General features: G+C 47.3%; 1 protein-coding gene across 6 annotated transcripts; it reads right to left on the reverse strand.

The window, feature by feature from the left end:
- Positions 1-252: 252 nt before the first annotated feature.
- On the reverse strand, positions 253-16,993 carry LOC122364043 (origin recognition complex subunit 5-like). 6 transcript variants are annotated; one of them, XM_043334066.1, is made up of 7 exons: positions 16,958-16,993; positions 15,462-15,521; positions 10,131-10,223; positions 9,802-9,973; positions 4,386-4,474; positions 3,739-3,925; positions 253-1,646 (listed from the first exon to the last, which is right to left on the reverse strand). In XM_043334066.1, exons 3-7 carry the CDS (start codon positions 10,179-10,181, stop codon positions 853-855), a joined length of 1,293 nt encoding a protein of 430 aa, XP_043190001.1. In that variant the 5' UTR covers positions 10,182-10,223; positions 15,462-15,521; positions 16,958-16,993; the 3' UTR covers positions 253-852. The 6 variants fall into 6 exon arrangements, with proteins under 6 accessions (XP_043190001.1, XP_043190006.1, XP_043190002.1 ...); XM_043334071.1 differs by having other exon boundaries at positions 15,427-15,500; positions 16,958-16,977; XM_043334067.1 differs by having other exon boundaries at positions 15,462-15,500; positions 16,958-16,976.
- Positions 16,994-17,190: the final 197 nt, after the last annotated feature.

Below are 17,190 nucleotides of genomic sequence, written 5' to 3' on the forward strand. Positions count from 1 at the left end.
AAGCGCCCGTCGTGTTTCGCAGCCGGACTTATGTAACCGGGAACGCGTGCTCTCACCACGCGGAGTTCAACGCTCTACCGACTGAGCTACGGGACAGGGCAGAGGTTTCAGTCAGAGATCCAGTTTTTTGAACGTCTGTGCCGCCATCCTAGCGCCCCACTTTGTCCCCTACTGGCACTCTGCCTTCCCGCCGCAATGCAACCGTTGTCAGTGTAGATGGGAATACCCAAGACGTTTCTCGCATGAACAAAGTAAAAAAGGCGTTTGTATTTGTCAGATAATGCCATTTCTGGGCCCACGGCAAACACTTAGGCACGCACAGCGCAAGTTCATCGTGCGATAAATATTGGGCAACGCGCTTGTGTCGCTCCAAAGGACTCGCAAACATCCGAGATAGCACAGCTGGGCAAGAAATACTGACTGTTGTACTTCAACGATAGCCAGACATCAGGATCACAGCGAAGGGACCAAAGGAACATCACTCTCACTCCACTGTCTAGTTAGCAATCGATTTCAGCATTGTGAGACGCGTCCGACAATCGTGAGGTAATGAGAAATAGATGCCGAAACATGATGAGGCAAATCAGACCGTATGGCATCAGCAGTACCACAGGGCGCACCCATGCAGCTCAAACACGAGATCACAACCCGTCAGCCACCACGATATCGCGACACAACACAACATTGCGGCGAAGCCCAGGACGGAAAAATGAGTCCTGAGACAGCGCGCTATTGGAAAATTGACACACTTGTCATGTCACTTCACATGTCATGTCACATGTCACTTCCGAAGCACTGGCACTGAATACCACACCAAGACAAACATCAAAGTCGTACTTTTGAGACAAAGATTTAAACAAAGTCATACAGGTACCGCTCCACCTCGAAATTCACCGTCTTGGCGATCGACTTGACCGTGTCGAAGTTCACTAGACACTTGTACTTGGCTGAGTCCAGATTGTCGCTCCCACCGAGTCTTGTGAGCATGCGCAGGGTGACCAGCGATGACACCTGAGAGTAGATACTGGCTGTAGGCGCTACCCGGTCCTCCACTATCACATAGAAGATAGCCAGCAGTCTGTCTAGAGGGAACGCTCTCGGTCCTGTCAGAAGAGCCGACACGCGCGCGCCGGCGGCCGGACGAGCCTTCAGTCGGCCAGCGCCCTTCCCGGTGCGTTTGACAAAGAATCGCCGATCCGACTTGGCCGGGTTGTACGAGGCCAGGTAAGCGGCAATCAGGAGGAATTTCGAGTAGAACGGTAGCTCCGTGTTGAGTCGCTGGTGGTCGGCGGCGTCCAGTATCCCCGGCCGGTCGTGCGAGCTCGGCTGGACGGCCGCCTCGGGTAACTGGGTCTGAGTGCGCAGCCACTGAGCGCTGTCTGCCTCGCGCAGGTACACTGAGCGCAGCGCCGCGCGCAGGTGCGGCTCCACGTGCCGCCAGAGTCGGCGGAGGTCGGTGGGCGCCACCTCGCCAGACAGCACTGGCGCCCGGTAGTGCGCCAGGCTGGCGCGCGCCAGGTGGCGCAGCTCGCGCACGTTGCGGCACGGCACCACGAACACGGACAGGATGAGGTTCAGGTAGCCCGAGTAGAACTGCTCGCCCACGTCTGACGGCCGGTCCAGCGCCAGGATCGACTGCAGCGCCTCTGTCGGCAGAAAACACAACTATCAGTCACGGCGGTGCAACATGTTGCGGACCTGGCAAGTGGAACAATAATACGCACAAATAATTCAGTTAAAGGGACAGTATCATCGAAAAAAAATCAATGTATGGAGCTGATTTTTTTTTACTAGCATTTCTTATTTTTCTGAATCAGAAAAACATAGTTTGAGGACCGAACTTGGTGAAAAATATTGCAACCACATTTCATTTTCATGATTCATTTTCATGAGCGAACCACCACTATACAGGCATGGCCGCCAGTTTGGAAGCATGCAAAATTACTACAGAACTGGCGCAGATAATACATTATTGACGCTACGCTTACGCGGTCGTTCTTCTGATTGAGTTGTCCTTAGGGAGAGGTAGCCTTAGGTATTGCCTATAAAAATATCACGTGACAATTGGAGGGAGTGACAATTGGACGTGGCAATTGACAATGGGATAAAATATCACGTGACAATCACGTGATAAACGTCATACATTGGAGGGAGATTGTGATTCAAGCTGGAGGAATTCCTTTGTTGAGCCGCTAGAATCCGAAGGAAACAGCGGAAATTGCCTACGACTTTTTAATGAATTTAACGGTGATGAATAAGTGCGAAAAACGTTTTGGCTTTATAAAATTTGATGAAATGACCAGGGTAAAAGTTTTATTACTGGCGGTCAATTCAAAACGGCGCAAACATTTAAACAGTGAAGATAGTGAAGCACGATTCAAAGTGTAGTAGGGTGAAGTCGTATAAGAGTACGCACTTAGTGGATTTCTTGCTCTCATTTGTCTAATATTTGAAAGAAAGAAATCGCAAATAGGGAATATTAAACCTCATTGAATTAGCCATCAACCCATGGGGCAACGATCCTTCAGCGTAAATGGAAGCGGTCTAAACCTGACATTTTCTGAACCGCTGCAGTTGCGTACTCTTACCATATGGGGTGTGTAAGAGTACGCACGCCAGGCGGGTGGAGTACGCAAGATTATGAACACACACCTATGCAGCTTGTACTGTCCAAATGCTTAACTTCAAACTCAGAAGGCATTTAAGTTAATTCTAGTATCCAAAAAGAAAAACATAAAATAAATCTTTCAAGTCAGTCAAGTCATAAATCAGGAAATAATCATGTCGTGTGTTTCTGAAAAAAATGCATAATCAAAAGGGAGAATAACTCGTATTTGGAAGAATTTCGGGTACGCATCTGCATCACAGTGCTCCATTGATGATATACCTACAAAACAAACGTCATTGAGCGATAGATTAATAATTTTATATTTCTGTATATTCGATTTAATGTATAATTCTGCGTACTCTTACCCTCCTGAACAGTGCGTCCTCTTACCGTACATGCAATTCGCTCACAAAACAACCCCGAAACGTTGAGCAAAACTTCGCAAACAGAATATTGTACTGCACGGTATTTCCCCAGATAACCTCACAAGTTTCCCACAACAATCACGGAAATGTATCTTATCTCAACTGCCAAGTATCAAAATTATTGTACCATACCAAAATAATATCATAACGCTCCAAAATAATATTCATCGCCTTAAACTCAACAGCGTCGCCGCTCAACGCCCACGTTCCGTTGGTGACAAGCACGCACTGGCGGCTTCATGTCACTTCATGAACTCGACAAACCCGCGTTGCTAAGCAACCGAAACAGCTGATGCGTACTCTTATCGCCCGCGTACTCTTACCCGCCCTTACCCTACACCTTTCGTACTTTGAGCGGCGATAGCGGGATAACGGTGTGGAGCTTCGAGGATCGGTCTTCAGTTCCCGGACCAGAAAGGTGGGGCCTATGCAATATCAAATTTCATCAAAATGGTGATACTGTCCCTTTAAATTAGAGTGAGTCAGTGACGCACATCTAGCGTTAAATAGCAAATACCGTGCCAATCAAAATAAAGAACTATAAAGCTAGTTCTTAAATCTTAACAGACACATTTTTTATAACCAGCATATCAGCTTCCACAACACAGGTTGAGTTCCCGCAGTATCGCTGGTCTGTGTGATGCAGCCACAGCCTGTTCGACACACCTCCTCTGCCCTTCGTCCCTCTGCCCTCTCGTGTCTCACCGCGGCTATACTGCGGGAAATGGACGAGCAGTGGCTGCGGCAGACCGCCCGGCGTCTGGAACTTATCCCACACCAGGTTTGAGGTGAGTAGGAGACAGACGGGGCGACCGGTGAGCTCCTGTAGTCGCAGCAGGGACGAGAGCACGCCCTCGTCCAGGTCACGGAGCCTCTCGGCACCCTCCAGCACCTGACGGGACAGTGAACACCCAGTGCGCAAAGGTTCGATGGTGCCGTAAAATAGTGTCACAGACACAGAACAAATTTCGGCGTTACAAAACGGCAGACAATCGCAACCAGCTGGCAAGACAACACATAGCGTCACAGGCGGACAGCTAGCTGTCACAAAACTTCACAGCGTCGTTGGACAGAAGATTCACACGTCTCCCAAAACGTCCATAGTAATTTAGCTGAACGCATCGTAACGTAACAGCACACCGTCACAACAGTCACATCGTCACGGGTGGGTTACAGATTGTTACAAAACATCACAAAGCCACAGTGCAGCACACTGACCTGCGAGACATCGATATGTGCCGTTCAAATCGCCTTTCAACTAATGTCTCAGAGCGAACTACAAGTTCGTGTGCCATCTATCCAGCCGCAAAAGCGCGTTTATGCAGCCATTATAACTGCTTTCAGTCACTCACGATAGCTATATTCTCGTCGGGACGTTCACTGCCGATGTCTTGCAAGGCAGTCACGAAGCTGCTGATTCCATCACATTTTCTCTCTGTGTCTGCAAGAGATATGAAAGCAGTATAACAAATGTTATATCTTGTATACAACAACCGAAACGCAGCGATGGCATGACAACGGCATACGCTTCTTGGCAACCAATACCATGACAGAGTATCACATTCCAGCAAAACACACCATAGAAACACCACGGTAGGAGACTGCAACAGAACACACAGTAGTAGCACCATTGTAAGGAGACTGTAACGGTACACACAACCGTAACACCACCGTATGAAAACTGCAACAGTACACAGAACAGTAACACCACGAAATGGAGACTGCAACAGTACACAGAACAGTAACACCACGGCATGGAAACTGCAACAGTATACTAGAACAGTAACACCACCGCATGAAGACTGCAACAGTACACAGAGCAGTAACACCACGGAATGGAGACTGCAACAGTACACAGAACAGTAACACCACGGAATGGAGACTGCAACAGCACACACAGCAGTAGCACTAATAAATATGGGGACTGCAACACAAAACACAACAGTAGCACCTCGGTACGGAGACTGCACCAGAACACACAACAGTAGCACCATCGTATGAAGCACCACGGTATGGAGACTGCAACAGAACACACAACAGTAACACAACAGACTGAAGACTGTAACAGAACACACAACAGTAGTACCACGGTATGGAGACTGCACCAGAACACACAACAGTAGCACCATCGTATGAAGCACCACGGTATGGAGACTGCAACAGAACACACAACAGTAGTACCACGGTACCAGCATCTGCGATGCTGGGCTCCGCATCGCGGGACCGCAGGTTGTTTGAGCAAGCACCTTTGTAAACGCAGCAAAAACGCCCGCCGCCAAACGAGAGGATGAGCCTTGCACGTGTAGACCGGAGTCGGTGTGCTACAAACTGACGTGCACGGCACCCTACTCGCTGATCTATAGCGGTGTGCCAAATTTGAGTGTAATCGGCTGGGCCATTTTCGAGATCTGGAAGCGTCACCCTGCACGTGCGCACGTGCAAGCTGTGTCCAATTGCATTGTGCATGGGACCCTATTCGCCGGTCTCTAGCGGTGTACCAAATTCGAGCTCAATCGGCCCAGCCGTTTTCAAGATCTTGAAACGACCCCTCCACGTGCGCACGTGCAGTTGCATCTCAACCTTGACACATGGAAATACATACTAACTGACTTGTGCACGGCACCCTACTGATCGATCTCTAGATGTTTGCCGAATTTGAGTGCAATCGGTCCAGCCGTTCTTGAGATCTGGAAGCGTCACCCTGCACGTGCGCACGTGCAAGATGGGTCCAAACTGACTTGCGCACGGCAGTCGGCACCCTACTAATCGGTCTCTAGCGGTGTACCAAATTTGAACTCAATCGGCCCGGCCGTTCTCGAGATCTGGAAGCGTCACCCTGCACGTGCGCACGTGCAGTTGCACCCCAATCGTGGCACATGGAAATACATACTAAATGACTGCAACCTACTGATCGGTATCAAGCGTTATGCCAAATTTGAACACAATCGGTCCAGCCGTTCTCGAGATCTGGAAGCGTCACCCTGCACGTGCGCACGTGCAGTTGCACCCCTACCAAGACACATGGAAATGCATCGCCTGGAAAGTGTCTACCTCCATGCCAAGTTTTAGCGCAATCGGCCCAGTAATTACCGCGAGCTATTGCGCTTATTACAAAACAGGCACCTCTTGGCTTTGCACGTGGAACGTGCGTTAGGGGTCACCCATATGCATCGAGAGTAGCACACTATGTGAAAGAAGGGAAAAAGCTACCCCACACAAAAAACCGCACGTGTATCAGCCCAGTGGTTGCCGAGATATAAGTCGTACAAAAACGTCCCCACGGCGGCCGGCCGCTATTTAGCAGTAAAATCGTGTCGCATCCTTCTATGGGAGGTATCCCCGTCACCTGTTCGTATACTGTCTGAGCAAAGGCCATACGTTACGGTCCAAACTCCATAGTGAGGCGGACATACGAATTTACGAGAGTTTAGCGACGAAATGATTCACTTAATTGTTAAGTAATGGGTACCATTAGACCATAAATTTTATCTAGCATCTCACCGTAGATGCAGTAAAAAGTGCTTTACTTTTCAATGTATATAAAGACTTGCTCAGCTCAATCAGTTCACTCTGTATTGGCTCAAGCCGTATCATGCGAACGCAATACAAACTAGAGCACCGACAGCGCAGCGCTCCCCAACTCACTGCTCGCCCAGTCCACCCGGGCCGCCGCCACGACGGCCCCCCGCAAGTAGGCATCCCGCACTGCACCGACAGCCGCGGGCGACCAGCTGACCGGCCAGCTGACCGGCCAGCAGCCGGCGGGCGGCAAGCCGCGGATGGCCGACCCGCCGGCGCGGCGAGGGAGGGGAGGGACGCAGCTGAAAGACCCGACTACATATATATCAAAGAAACATTATATGTAATCATCGATGACGCGACATAAATCTGCTTTATTGGGTTTAGCGGTGTAGTCTGTGATGCCATCACAATGAAAATAGCCTAGTTTTGTAGAGCATCAAATTCTGATTCCATAACGACTCTCGCTAGTCCATTTTCAATTGTAAATAAGCCTTTTATTGCGATGCAAAGTCCCGAAATGGTGCCGACGGCGGCCGGTCCCCCGATGGTACCATACCATAGATCAGAGGGCTGTTCACGGGCCCTGTGTGCGGTCGGACCGCACACAGCCTCCAAGCTCCGCCCACTGCGTCCCTACGTCAGCCATCCGTCACCGCACACAGCGATCGCTGTGGCCGGTCGGGACTGGCCACAGCGGACCGTCCACCGCACGCAGCCGTGACGTCAGAACCGCCTACCCATCCCCTACCCCCACGCCTGCTGGACGCACCGCACACAGCGCACGCAGCAGTGTGCGGTGCCCGTGAACACCCCTCTGGTAAACAGGTTAGTTCACATTCCCGCCGCTATGCGGGCGGCGGCGGCGCCACCTGTCCTCGTGTCCGCCTGACACCGTAACGATATAGGTCTGAGCTCAAATCTCGGTAATGTCGTGCTTTTTTACTATATTTCTCAAAAACGGCACCACGTGCAATAAAGTTGTATATATCATTGGAAAGAGCATCAAAAGTTGTATAACCTATCAACTTTTCACTTAAATATATCTCAACTGTAAAAAGTTATTAAGCAGCAAAGACGCTCCCATTCACTTTCCATGTTAAAATTTTTCATTTTTAAACGAGCCTAAAAAGAACAAACGAATTTGCACAGCTTAAAGAAGCATAACAACATGTTCTATGGTCTTTTCTCAACAAGTCCAGAAAGTTTAAACAAAATCGTATCATATAATTTTGTACAATGAGCGAATGAAAAAGTCTCTGCAAAAACGCCCATTGACTTAACATGGGGAGCGAAAAAAGTTCAACTTTGACCTCGTGCAAAGACACGTTACGAAGTTCTGAGGGGTATACGGCGCACACTAGCGTGTACCCAAACGTGTTTGCCATAAAATGCTGGGATGAAAACCACCCCTTCCTTGGCTCGTTTTCCCGCTATTCGCGATTGCGCAAAAAGTGTCCCAAACCCCCATTGACTTACTATGGGAAAAATGGAATCGCACGTGCCACGTGCCACGAGGTTTTAAGCGAGTAGCGACCGGTGCCATCAGGTAGATCGCCCCCGAGAGCCCATACACTGAACTTTTTACGAAAATCGCAATGCACGTTTAGGCCCCACCCAAAATGTCTCGATTCGCGGCCAGACTTGCAAAACATAGCCCGGAGACGGACCGCTCCGGTTGTTTTTCAATAGAAAAACACAATTCTATCGATTCGCGGCCAGACTTGCAAAACATAGCCCGGAGACGGACCGCTCCGGTTGTTTTTCAATAGAAAAACACAATTCTAACGAATAGTGTTTGTCTTTTCAAACAACCTGCGGTTATGGAGACTGCAAAAGGGTAGGTACATTCAATAACGCAAGTGACGCAAAACCTCCTTATCTCCGAGACTGCTGGTTCGATTTCCAAAATTCAAGTATAGCATCCATAACGAATGCACGCACACTACGAGCGTCATGCACGCTTAACCAAAAACACATTCCTTAAATGCGAGATCAGCTGACGCCTTTCAGCTCGCGCACTAAGCCTGGTGCGAACTAGCGTCCAGTGTCAAGGCCAATCATGTTCATGAATATCCGAGTCTAACGTAGGAGACGTCAAGACGAAAAGTCACGCACTGTATATTGTGTTAAAAATTCATTAGCTGAGTTCCAAAATCTGCGCGACGGCGATGAGCAAGGCCGCGATGAGAGCAAAGATATGTTCGAAACGAAACGATTAAAAAAATTAATTTGGAAATTCTAAAAAAGAACGGCAGGTGAAGATCAGCACCGAGGATTCCACGTCATTCAAGCACTCAACGGAAAAAAATACGACAAGTCTATCTCCAGCAGCCTACACAACATAATCCCTGCTTTCACCGCCGCCAAGAAACCTCTAGTCGTCAACCACCAGCCAGCACCTGCAGCCAGCCATGGGCCGGTGTCGGAAACGGAGTCGGCGCGGCGCCTGTCTGTGCCCGGGCGGCTGCTGCGACTGCTGTGCACGCGACCCGTGCGAGCCAGAGCCGGTGGACCCGTGCACTCCTGCCGGCCGCTGGCCGGACTGGCTGTGGCCCGGACCCAGCGGAGGAGGCGGCGGCTGTGACGACACGGATAGCTGCGACTCGGAGCTGCAGGCCGGCCGGCTCTCGTGCGCGCTCTCAGAGTTCAAACGCTGCGTGCTCGGCACTATGCCGGCCCGTGTGGTGCTCTGTGTGGCAGGTGCGCGGGCCATCCTCTGGCTATTTGATATCGATGTGTTCTTGGTGCAAGTGTGAAGTGCGATGGTGGATGAATGTGCGGAATACGAAATAAATTGTGTAGGTACCGATTTGGCACTTTGTTACGCTTGTATTTATCGCACGTGAAAATCCTGACGATAAAGTAAACGAGACAAACCAGGACGAAAACGTTTGTTCAGACTGAGATCCAGTCATTCAAGCTCCAATAACCACGCAGATTCTAAAACAAGACTGATTAAAGACGGTAGCTGAGAAAGCACATAACAACGGCAACTTAAATCATATGGCTGTAAGCACCAAATGTTTCGAAAAAGCGAGCTAAATGCTCACATGTATTACATTCGGCGGCAATTTTCCAAACCGAAACATTTCCAGGCCGGGCCGCCTGGTCCGCTCTCCTCCCGGCCAATTGACCCCCTCCCCCCCCCTCTCGTGTCGCATTGACTCGTAACAAAGTCAGCATCTAGCCTGAGTTGTCCCCCGACCCTCTGCACCCGCTGGACTCCCAGCTGACCGTGTTCCTCACCTGACAGCTGTCGCAGGACGAGTTGGTACAGCAGTAGCGGCGTGTAGCACTCGACACAGCTGACCACTGCCTGCGGACCGCTAAACTCGGACAGCACGGCTGTCAGCGCTGTCGTCTTTCCCGTGCTCGGGTGGCCGTACAGAAACACGGCGGGAGGCACACACCCGGTCGGCTGGAGAGATACAGGGAGTGGCGTCACATTGGTCGGAGATGTGCCGGTGAAAACATACAGGCAGTCAGCTCACAGCTGGGTTATCTGTTAAGTTTCGATCGGAAATGCCCAAGTGAAGTCACGACGGAACTTATCACGATTGACCACTTTTACTTACCACAAGAAGAAGGCTTCGTAGAATGCTGATCTGGTCCTTCAAACATTCCATTTTCTCTTTTTCGCTTTGGGATGGCTAAAGAGGTAATATGGCCTGAAAGAAACCAAGAAAAATGTGAGTTCTTTGAAATTTGCTTGAAAGTACAAAGTAACGCGAGATGCCAAGTTCTGGTTAGGCCTCTGCATAAGCCCACTCTCCTGCAAGTCAATCACTGACAATGAATACAACGACGTCGACGATGAACGTGACGGCGACAAGGACAGTGACGATAACCGACAGACACCCCCAGAAGATAGGCAGCGACGTGGGCAGCGACTACTGAATGGCGTGACACAGACCGATTGGCCCTCGCCCAACTAACGAACGAGGCTTCTCCCATCGAGCCATTACCACACTACTGTCTGGTAGTTGCTGTGCTCCAGCGACGTATCCTAGCGTCCAGAGGTGGGCTCCGCCTCTGACGGAGTCGGAAATCATCTATGGAAAGTCAGAAAAGGGCGACAGAGGAGCGCTTGGCGTCGCTTCCTGCAATCGCCACCTGGATCTGATGGGGAGGCTCCTCCGTCGCGGCGTGCCGTCTCTGCTCGAGCACGCGAGCGGAACTTTCCGTGCTGATAACTGCACAGGAAATTGGAACAGCTGAGCATGACGGACTGTATCACATCTCTCCCTGTCATTATATGTATTGATTCCGAGGGTGAACGGGACGACAAGTTGCGAATAATCCAAGTTGGAACGCACTTTTTAACCCGCGCCCTGCTGGGGGGGGGGGGGGGTGTTTGAACACCCCCCCCCCCCTTGTGGTTTTTCGCGAATATCTCAAAAACGGCGGCGCGGAGCGCCGCCGTTTTTTGTACACCTTATCATACATCAATTCTACACATGTTGTGAAAATTTCAGACCAAGGTCATTCAAGGTCAGGTCACCAGGTCACTTGAAGTGACCTCACCTCATAAAAAGTTTCAATGTCTGTCATAGCTACACCGAGTGACCGATCGCTTTGAAACTTTCAGCGATTGATAAGGGTAACAGTATCTATAAAATGTATATCTCGGAATTTTGATATCGGTGACCTAAGGTCAGGTCAATTTTGCGACCTCCCCATTATAAGTCAATGGGAGAAAATTGAAATGCGCCTCTTTTGGACGAAAGACATTATAAACACTCCCAAACACTGAATTACAAGTGGTTTAGACACACTGAACATGAAAATGGTGTCCGTGACCCTTGTTTATGCCCTGAGGTCATCTTACGTCACGAATGGTATCTAACAGTTTTTCGCAAATAACTTTTGATAGAGACATGCTAGAGCGATGAAAACGCCTTAGATGTGTTCAGCTCGACAATACGGATCGACTGATATGCAACATGACCCTTTCCGGTCAGGTCCTTGACCTGACCTGAGGTCAAATTTTCAAGTTGACCTTTCAAGGTCAAGTTATAATTCATTCGATGCGTCTTGACGAGAAGAACACGATGCCGGTAAAAGTAAGCTCGTACAAGGCTTGGGTCAAAAGTTATTGCCGAAAAACTGTTTCCAAAAAAAATCGGCTATTTTTGCAGTTTTTGCCCCCTGCACTGCAGGCAAAACCGTTGACGTTAGGTCAAATCTGAGTGAATTACTCAGAAAGGGCGTTAATAGGGCTATCGAATGCGCTTTTCCGCGGCGCTGTAGCTCTATTGGTTCCCGAGTTATGCGTTGGCTTCTTGGAAATTTTCGATATTTGACCTGGAAATCGGCGAAATTTTGCCTTCAATGACCTCTGGTGACCTGACCTTTAACCCGCGCCCCGTTGGGCTCTGCCGAGCAACGCGCCCGGTTGGGGGGGGGGGGGCATTTTGGCCCCCCCTAAGATCTCGAGAACCACGCAACATAGCGACAAGCGGTAAACGGCGTTGGATAGCCCCAACGGGGAACTACCTTGTGACCCAATTTTATTGACCTAGGTCAAACCGATGACGTCACAGGTCAGGTCAAAGGTCCAATTTTCACCGTTTACAGGCACTTCAAGAAATGCGTTGTAAAATCGAGTAAAATGCATTTCATTGAAAATCATTGATGGGGAAATGTTCTTCAAACACATATTTTGCTATTTGAGGTCACTGATACCAGGTCAGGTCACAGAGGTCAGGTCACGGGGGGGGGGGGTCACAATATGAAAGTGTCGTGTGATACATGTTTTATGGTCCATTTTACATGACAAATGCGATTATATGGGTCAGGCAGCCTTTGGGGCCAGCTTAGATCACGTTTTGGTCAAGGTCAGGTCAAGGTCAGGTCAAATCAGGTCAAATTTCAAAGTTAATATTTTTGCATAAAATGGGTATCGAATCGATGCAGCTCGTCACGGGGAGTTCAATGGTGGTCTTTGTTTTGCCGTACGTGGTCTAGAATTGCTAAAAATTGAGTTCAAAAATTTGACGTCATCATTTTTGAACAGTTTTTTCGCTATAACTTGGCCAAAAAACGAGATATCGATCTGAAATTTGGTATGTATATAAAAGAGCGCTGGGACTATCACATATTTTCCGGTTTTTTTCGAAATTCGGAAAATTTTTGGATTTTTTCAAAGTTTTTCTAAAAAAATCATTTTTTGAATTTTTTGGTCAAAAACCAAAAATTTTGAACATCCGAGATAGCAGTTTTGTAGCGCCGTTTTTTGTCTACTAGACCATATAAAGAACTTTGAAATTGCTTGATAACTGTAGATTTCGTGAGCGTTTCAAGATTGCATGTTTTTTGCTCATTTTTGCTCGAACATGACCTCAGTTTGACCTCAATAACTCCTGACCTAAGGTGACCTAAGACTTGAAATTTGGTGTGAAGGTGTCAAATTGATGCCCGGGAAGGTACTGAAAATTTGGCGGCGCGCGGCGCTGCGCGCCGCCGTTTTCTTGCTATTCAGGAAAAACCACAGGGGGGCCAAAATGGCCCCCCCCAACGGGGCGAGGGTTAACCTGACCAAAAAATTGACCGAAGTGATTTCGTCATTATTTTTGACGCTCTTTCGAACGCCGTCTTCCGCGTATCGCTACGTGGCCCAGGAGCCGAGTTACAAGGGGGGGTTTCAAACACCCCCCCCCCCAGCAGGGCGTGGAAATCCAGGACCCCCAGCCGGGCGCGGGTTAAGCGACGCCGAGAATCCCGGTATACTGTTATCAAAATTGCGCTTGGAGTGAAACTCACAAGTGTTATTTCCTCTTATGTGACTTAACTCTGTTCCAGAAACAAACCGATTGCCAGCCACTTATGACGATTTTGAACAGTAAGACACTGGATATTATAGAAAATCCTAACCTTCAGAGCACCAGCTTCGGATGAAGATTGGAGACACTGGCCCCTTCGCCGCTAGTTGGATCGGCAACACAGGTGTGTACTGTGTATTGCCATCACTGCCGAGCTCGACGTAAACGACACCGACGCTCGACTAGAAGAGGCACCTGTTGCTGCTCAGTACGACCCTGACTGCCAACTTTTGACAAACGCTGTCGAAAAGGGGTACGCTGGCCAACTCGTGAATACTGACCTGCACGTGATAAAATGACCGTCTGTCACTCGTTCATCGATGCAGCCCTGTTGTGTGAGAGATGTCATCTTGCCATCCTATAGGCGCTCAGAACTGGGAGTGGGAATGGCACAAATTATTTGAGAAATGAGTCAGATTGAATTATCTTGCTTTAGTGATGGACAGGTGTTGACTCAAACCCACTGGTAACTGGGATGATGCTTTACATTTTGGACAGGTAATGCCAGAGGATTTTACTTGGGACATCATGTCAACAATCAGCATCCTGGTGCTCACAACTTCACAGTCTCCAGAAAACTGCAGTATTTAACCAGGGTCCATCTAGCATTTGCTCCAGTGCCTGGCACCTGCCTTTAAGACTGATTAAGACTGAATGTGAATCACCAGCATTTTCCAGTGGGAGGGGAGATATGAGTGTTATTTTGCAGTTCACCTTATGCCTGACTCAGTTTACCCAGTGCCCATGATTCTAGTAGCTCAGCCAGCCAGATACTTTACTACATATAGGGTTGCTGTGCAGGGTGGCTGGCTTTGCAGCAAGGATTTGAGCATGGGACAAAATCACTAGATGTTGATGCAGTGCAACATTTTGCTTTTTTGTCTTGCACCAGAATAAAGCTTAACAAACTAGTGGGGTCTTGAGCAAGCAACTGCAACAGAAAGTATTAACAAAAGAAATAAGCATTCATGGCTTGATGCATCCATGATGCATGTCATGCAATTATTAAAAATGAAATATGCAATAGTTCTGCTTTCTAGACTTAAAGTGTGCATTATTGATTATGCCCAGAGGCGGATCCAGCTCAGAGGTTTGGGGGGGCAAACCATAAAAATTTATCGATTCTTTCCATGCATCGTCCATAGGCGTAATGTTAAAATCATGCCGTTTGGGGGGGGGGGGGCAAATGCCCATTTTGCCCCCCCCCCTGGATCCGCCACTGATTATGCCTATTACAGCAGTAAAAAACAAATGACCAATTTAACCTTGAATGCAACTGTTATTCTGGATAATTGATTGAATTAGCTAAGTACCTTCCTATTTATGTGCACTTTCTAGGAGTGTACAGGATTTGAAGTGAATATGGTTATCACACTGCCTATCAATTGAGCTGAAGCATCTGTAGTTCTCATCAGTATGCTATTTTTAACATGACTATCAGAAAATCCCTGCTTCAACTTGTAGGCAGAATTGCCACCATATGTAATCCTGGTACATGGTAGGTTGTAGGCATTAGGTTGAAGGTTCAATTAGTTTTGGTTTGGTTATAAAGAAGCATCTCTGGGTATAGCACCTCTCCTCGGTTGCAAAAACAAGAGTGACACCTGCTTTAACTACCCTTGATCTCCACAGCAGGCAATCATTATCTTTGGCAAAGGAGCTTCATTTGGCCTTTATTTCAATGTCAGTGTTGTCCTCTTGCTAATGCTCTGTTCATATTCCCCATATTCCCCTATGGTATTGCAGGAGCCCATGGCCTTGGCCTTGAGCCCATGTCACCAGTAGCCACCCAGTCTACCTTACCTTACCTTAGAAGTACACAGAATTTTCAGGCCAAGTCAAAGTGGCAGGACTGTTGGACCAGATCATTACTTTAAACTCGCTCTGTTTCTATTGATCGAAGACTGATGAATATTGGATATTGAATATTGGAATATTGGATATATATTCTTGCTCTTAGTTTTGTATTTAAATCAAAAATAAAGTAAAAAATAAATAATTAATAAATAAATGGCTGAAAAGAGACTGATGACTGATGGGTCATGCTCACCTGTTCCTACGCCCATGAGTAATTTCATATCATACCTGCCAAGCCAGCAGCCGCCAACCCCTATGCAGCTTGAGCTAGAAAACGAAAAAAGATACCAGTCGGGCACACTGTGGTATTTCCGATCCATTTATGGAAACGTTTCCATTTTTGGAACAATGTTCCAAAAATGGATACGCCGTTTCCAAAAATAGAAACGGTCCGTTCCATAAATGGAGACGCTGTGTAGCTCGCTACCTTTAAAGCAAACTGGGCATTGATTGGTGCAATTTGGCATGTGCAGGATGCCACCAATCGACAGCCAGCATTCTAGTTTATGTTCCTGATCTCCGACTTTCCGATCAGAAACCCGAAAGTTGACGAACGAGGCGATGCTTATAACATGTTGACGTGATAAAAAATTCACACGTTTTTCTAATCGAAAATAACAACATTTATGAATGTTTTGAACAAAAAATAACGTTTTTACCAGACTACTGAAAGACTGGCCCATTGATTGGAACAACCACATCACCGGGAACTTCAGTTTTTCATTCATTTTCACGCTGCATTTTCCGGTGTATCAGCGGCCTGGTGATCGTCAATCTTTGATTAAATCGCATAAAAGTTGTTGCAAAGCCCTATTTGGAGACTTAAGTGGGCATTTTATGATATTTCAAATGTGCTGAATATGATCGTAGGCTCAGATCAATGTAAATATCCGTGCAAGTACATAAAAAGCAGGATGGAAATAAGGTCTGCACCGTCGTCACTCCAAATACTGTTGTATTCTTACGATGAATTTATTCATTCTGGCTCATGTGTAACATTGATATCAATTTTATATATTGAAATGATATCTACGCTTTATGTATTGCCCACTTTGGATCACATCTGTCCAGTAGTTTCTGGGAAATCTTAGTTTTAGTTGACTTTTGAATGTAATAATACATTACATTACAGATACATTACAGATATCTGTATTATTAATACATTACAGATTTACATTACATAATAATTACATTACATAATACATTACAGATAATAATACATTACGCGGCGCGTAATGTATTATTATCGAACCCGACGTCCAAGGTAACTGCCGAGAGCCGAGATGCTAAACCAGTCCCAAAACATCAAATTTTTAGTTGCATGTGAATTTTAAAAACACATTTAAGCTAAGTTTGCACACATTTGAACTTCAGCGTTTCTATTTTTGGAACATCGGCGTTTCCATTTTTGGAAACTAAGTCTCCATAAATGGATACGATTCAGGAGCATTTTAAAGACGTGAATTTGAATGCATACGACAGCTTTCCATGCAAGAAGACAAGTGCTTTTGGTGTATCTGAGCTTGTTTTACGCAAAACAGTTGTTATACATCAAATCCAGCCACCCTTAGCAAGAAAATATGTACAGAGATGTTAGCGTTTCTATTTATGGAACGAGCGTTTCCATTTTTGGAACAGAAGAGTAGTCAAAATTGGAAACGTTTCCAATAATAGAAACGTCTCCATAAATGAATCGGAGATACCACAGTGCGCCCGACTGATACCAATATCACCATCAAAAATCAAACGAATGTTATCTCACCGCCCAGTGCCATTACTTTTTTAGTGGCCTCAAACTACGCGGCTTGCTTGTTTACCCGCGTAGGGTGTTCTTCGATGTGGGCGGGCGAGCGAACCAAAACAATGGAATGATATAGATTGGGAAAGGTAAAACAAAGTTTTGCGATCTAAATAATTTCAATGGGTTTTAAAAAACAATTTAAATGTCCAAGACTAC

The sequence above is a fragment of the Amphibalanus amphitrite genome, unplaced genomic scaffold (assembly GCF_019059575.1).
Source record: "Amphibalanus amphitrite isolate SeventyFive unplaced genomic scaffold, NRLGWU_Aamphi_draft 000653F_arrow, whole genome shotgun sequence".
Classification (NCBI taxonomy): Eukaryota; Metazoa; Arthropoda; class Thecostraca; order Balanomorpha; family Balanidae; genus Amphibalanus; species Amphibalanus amphitrite.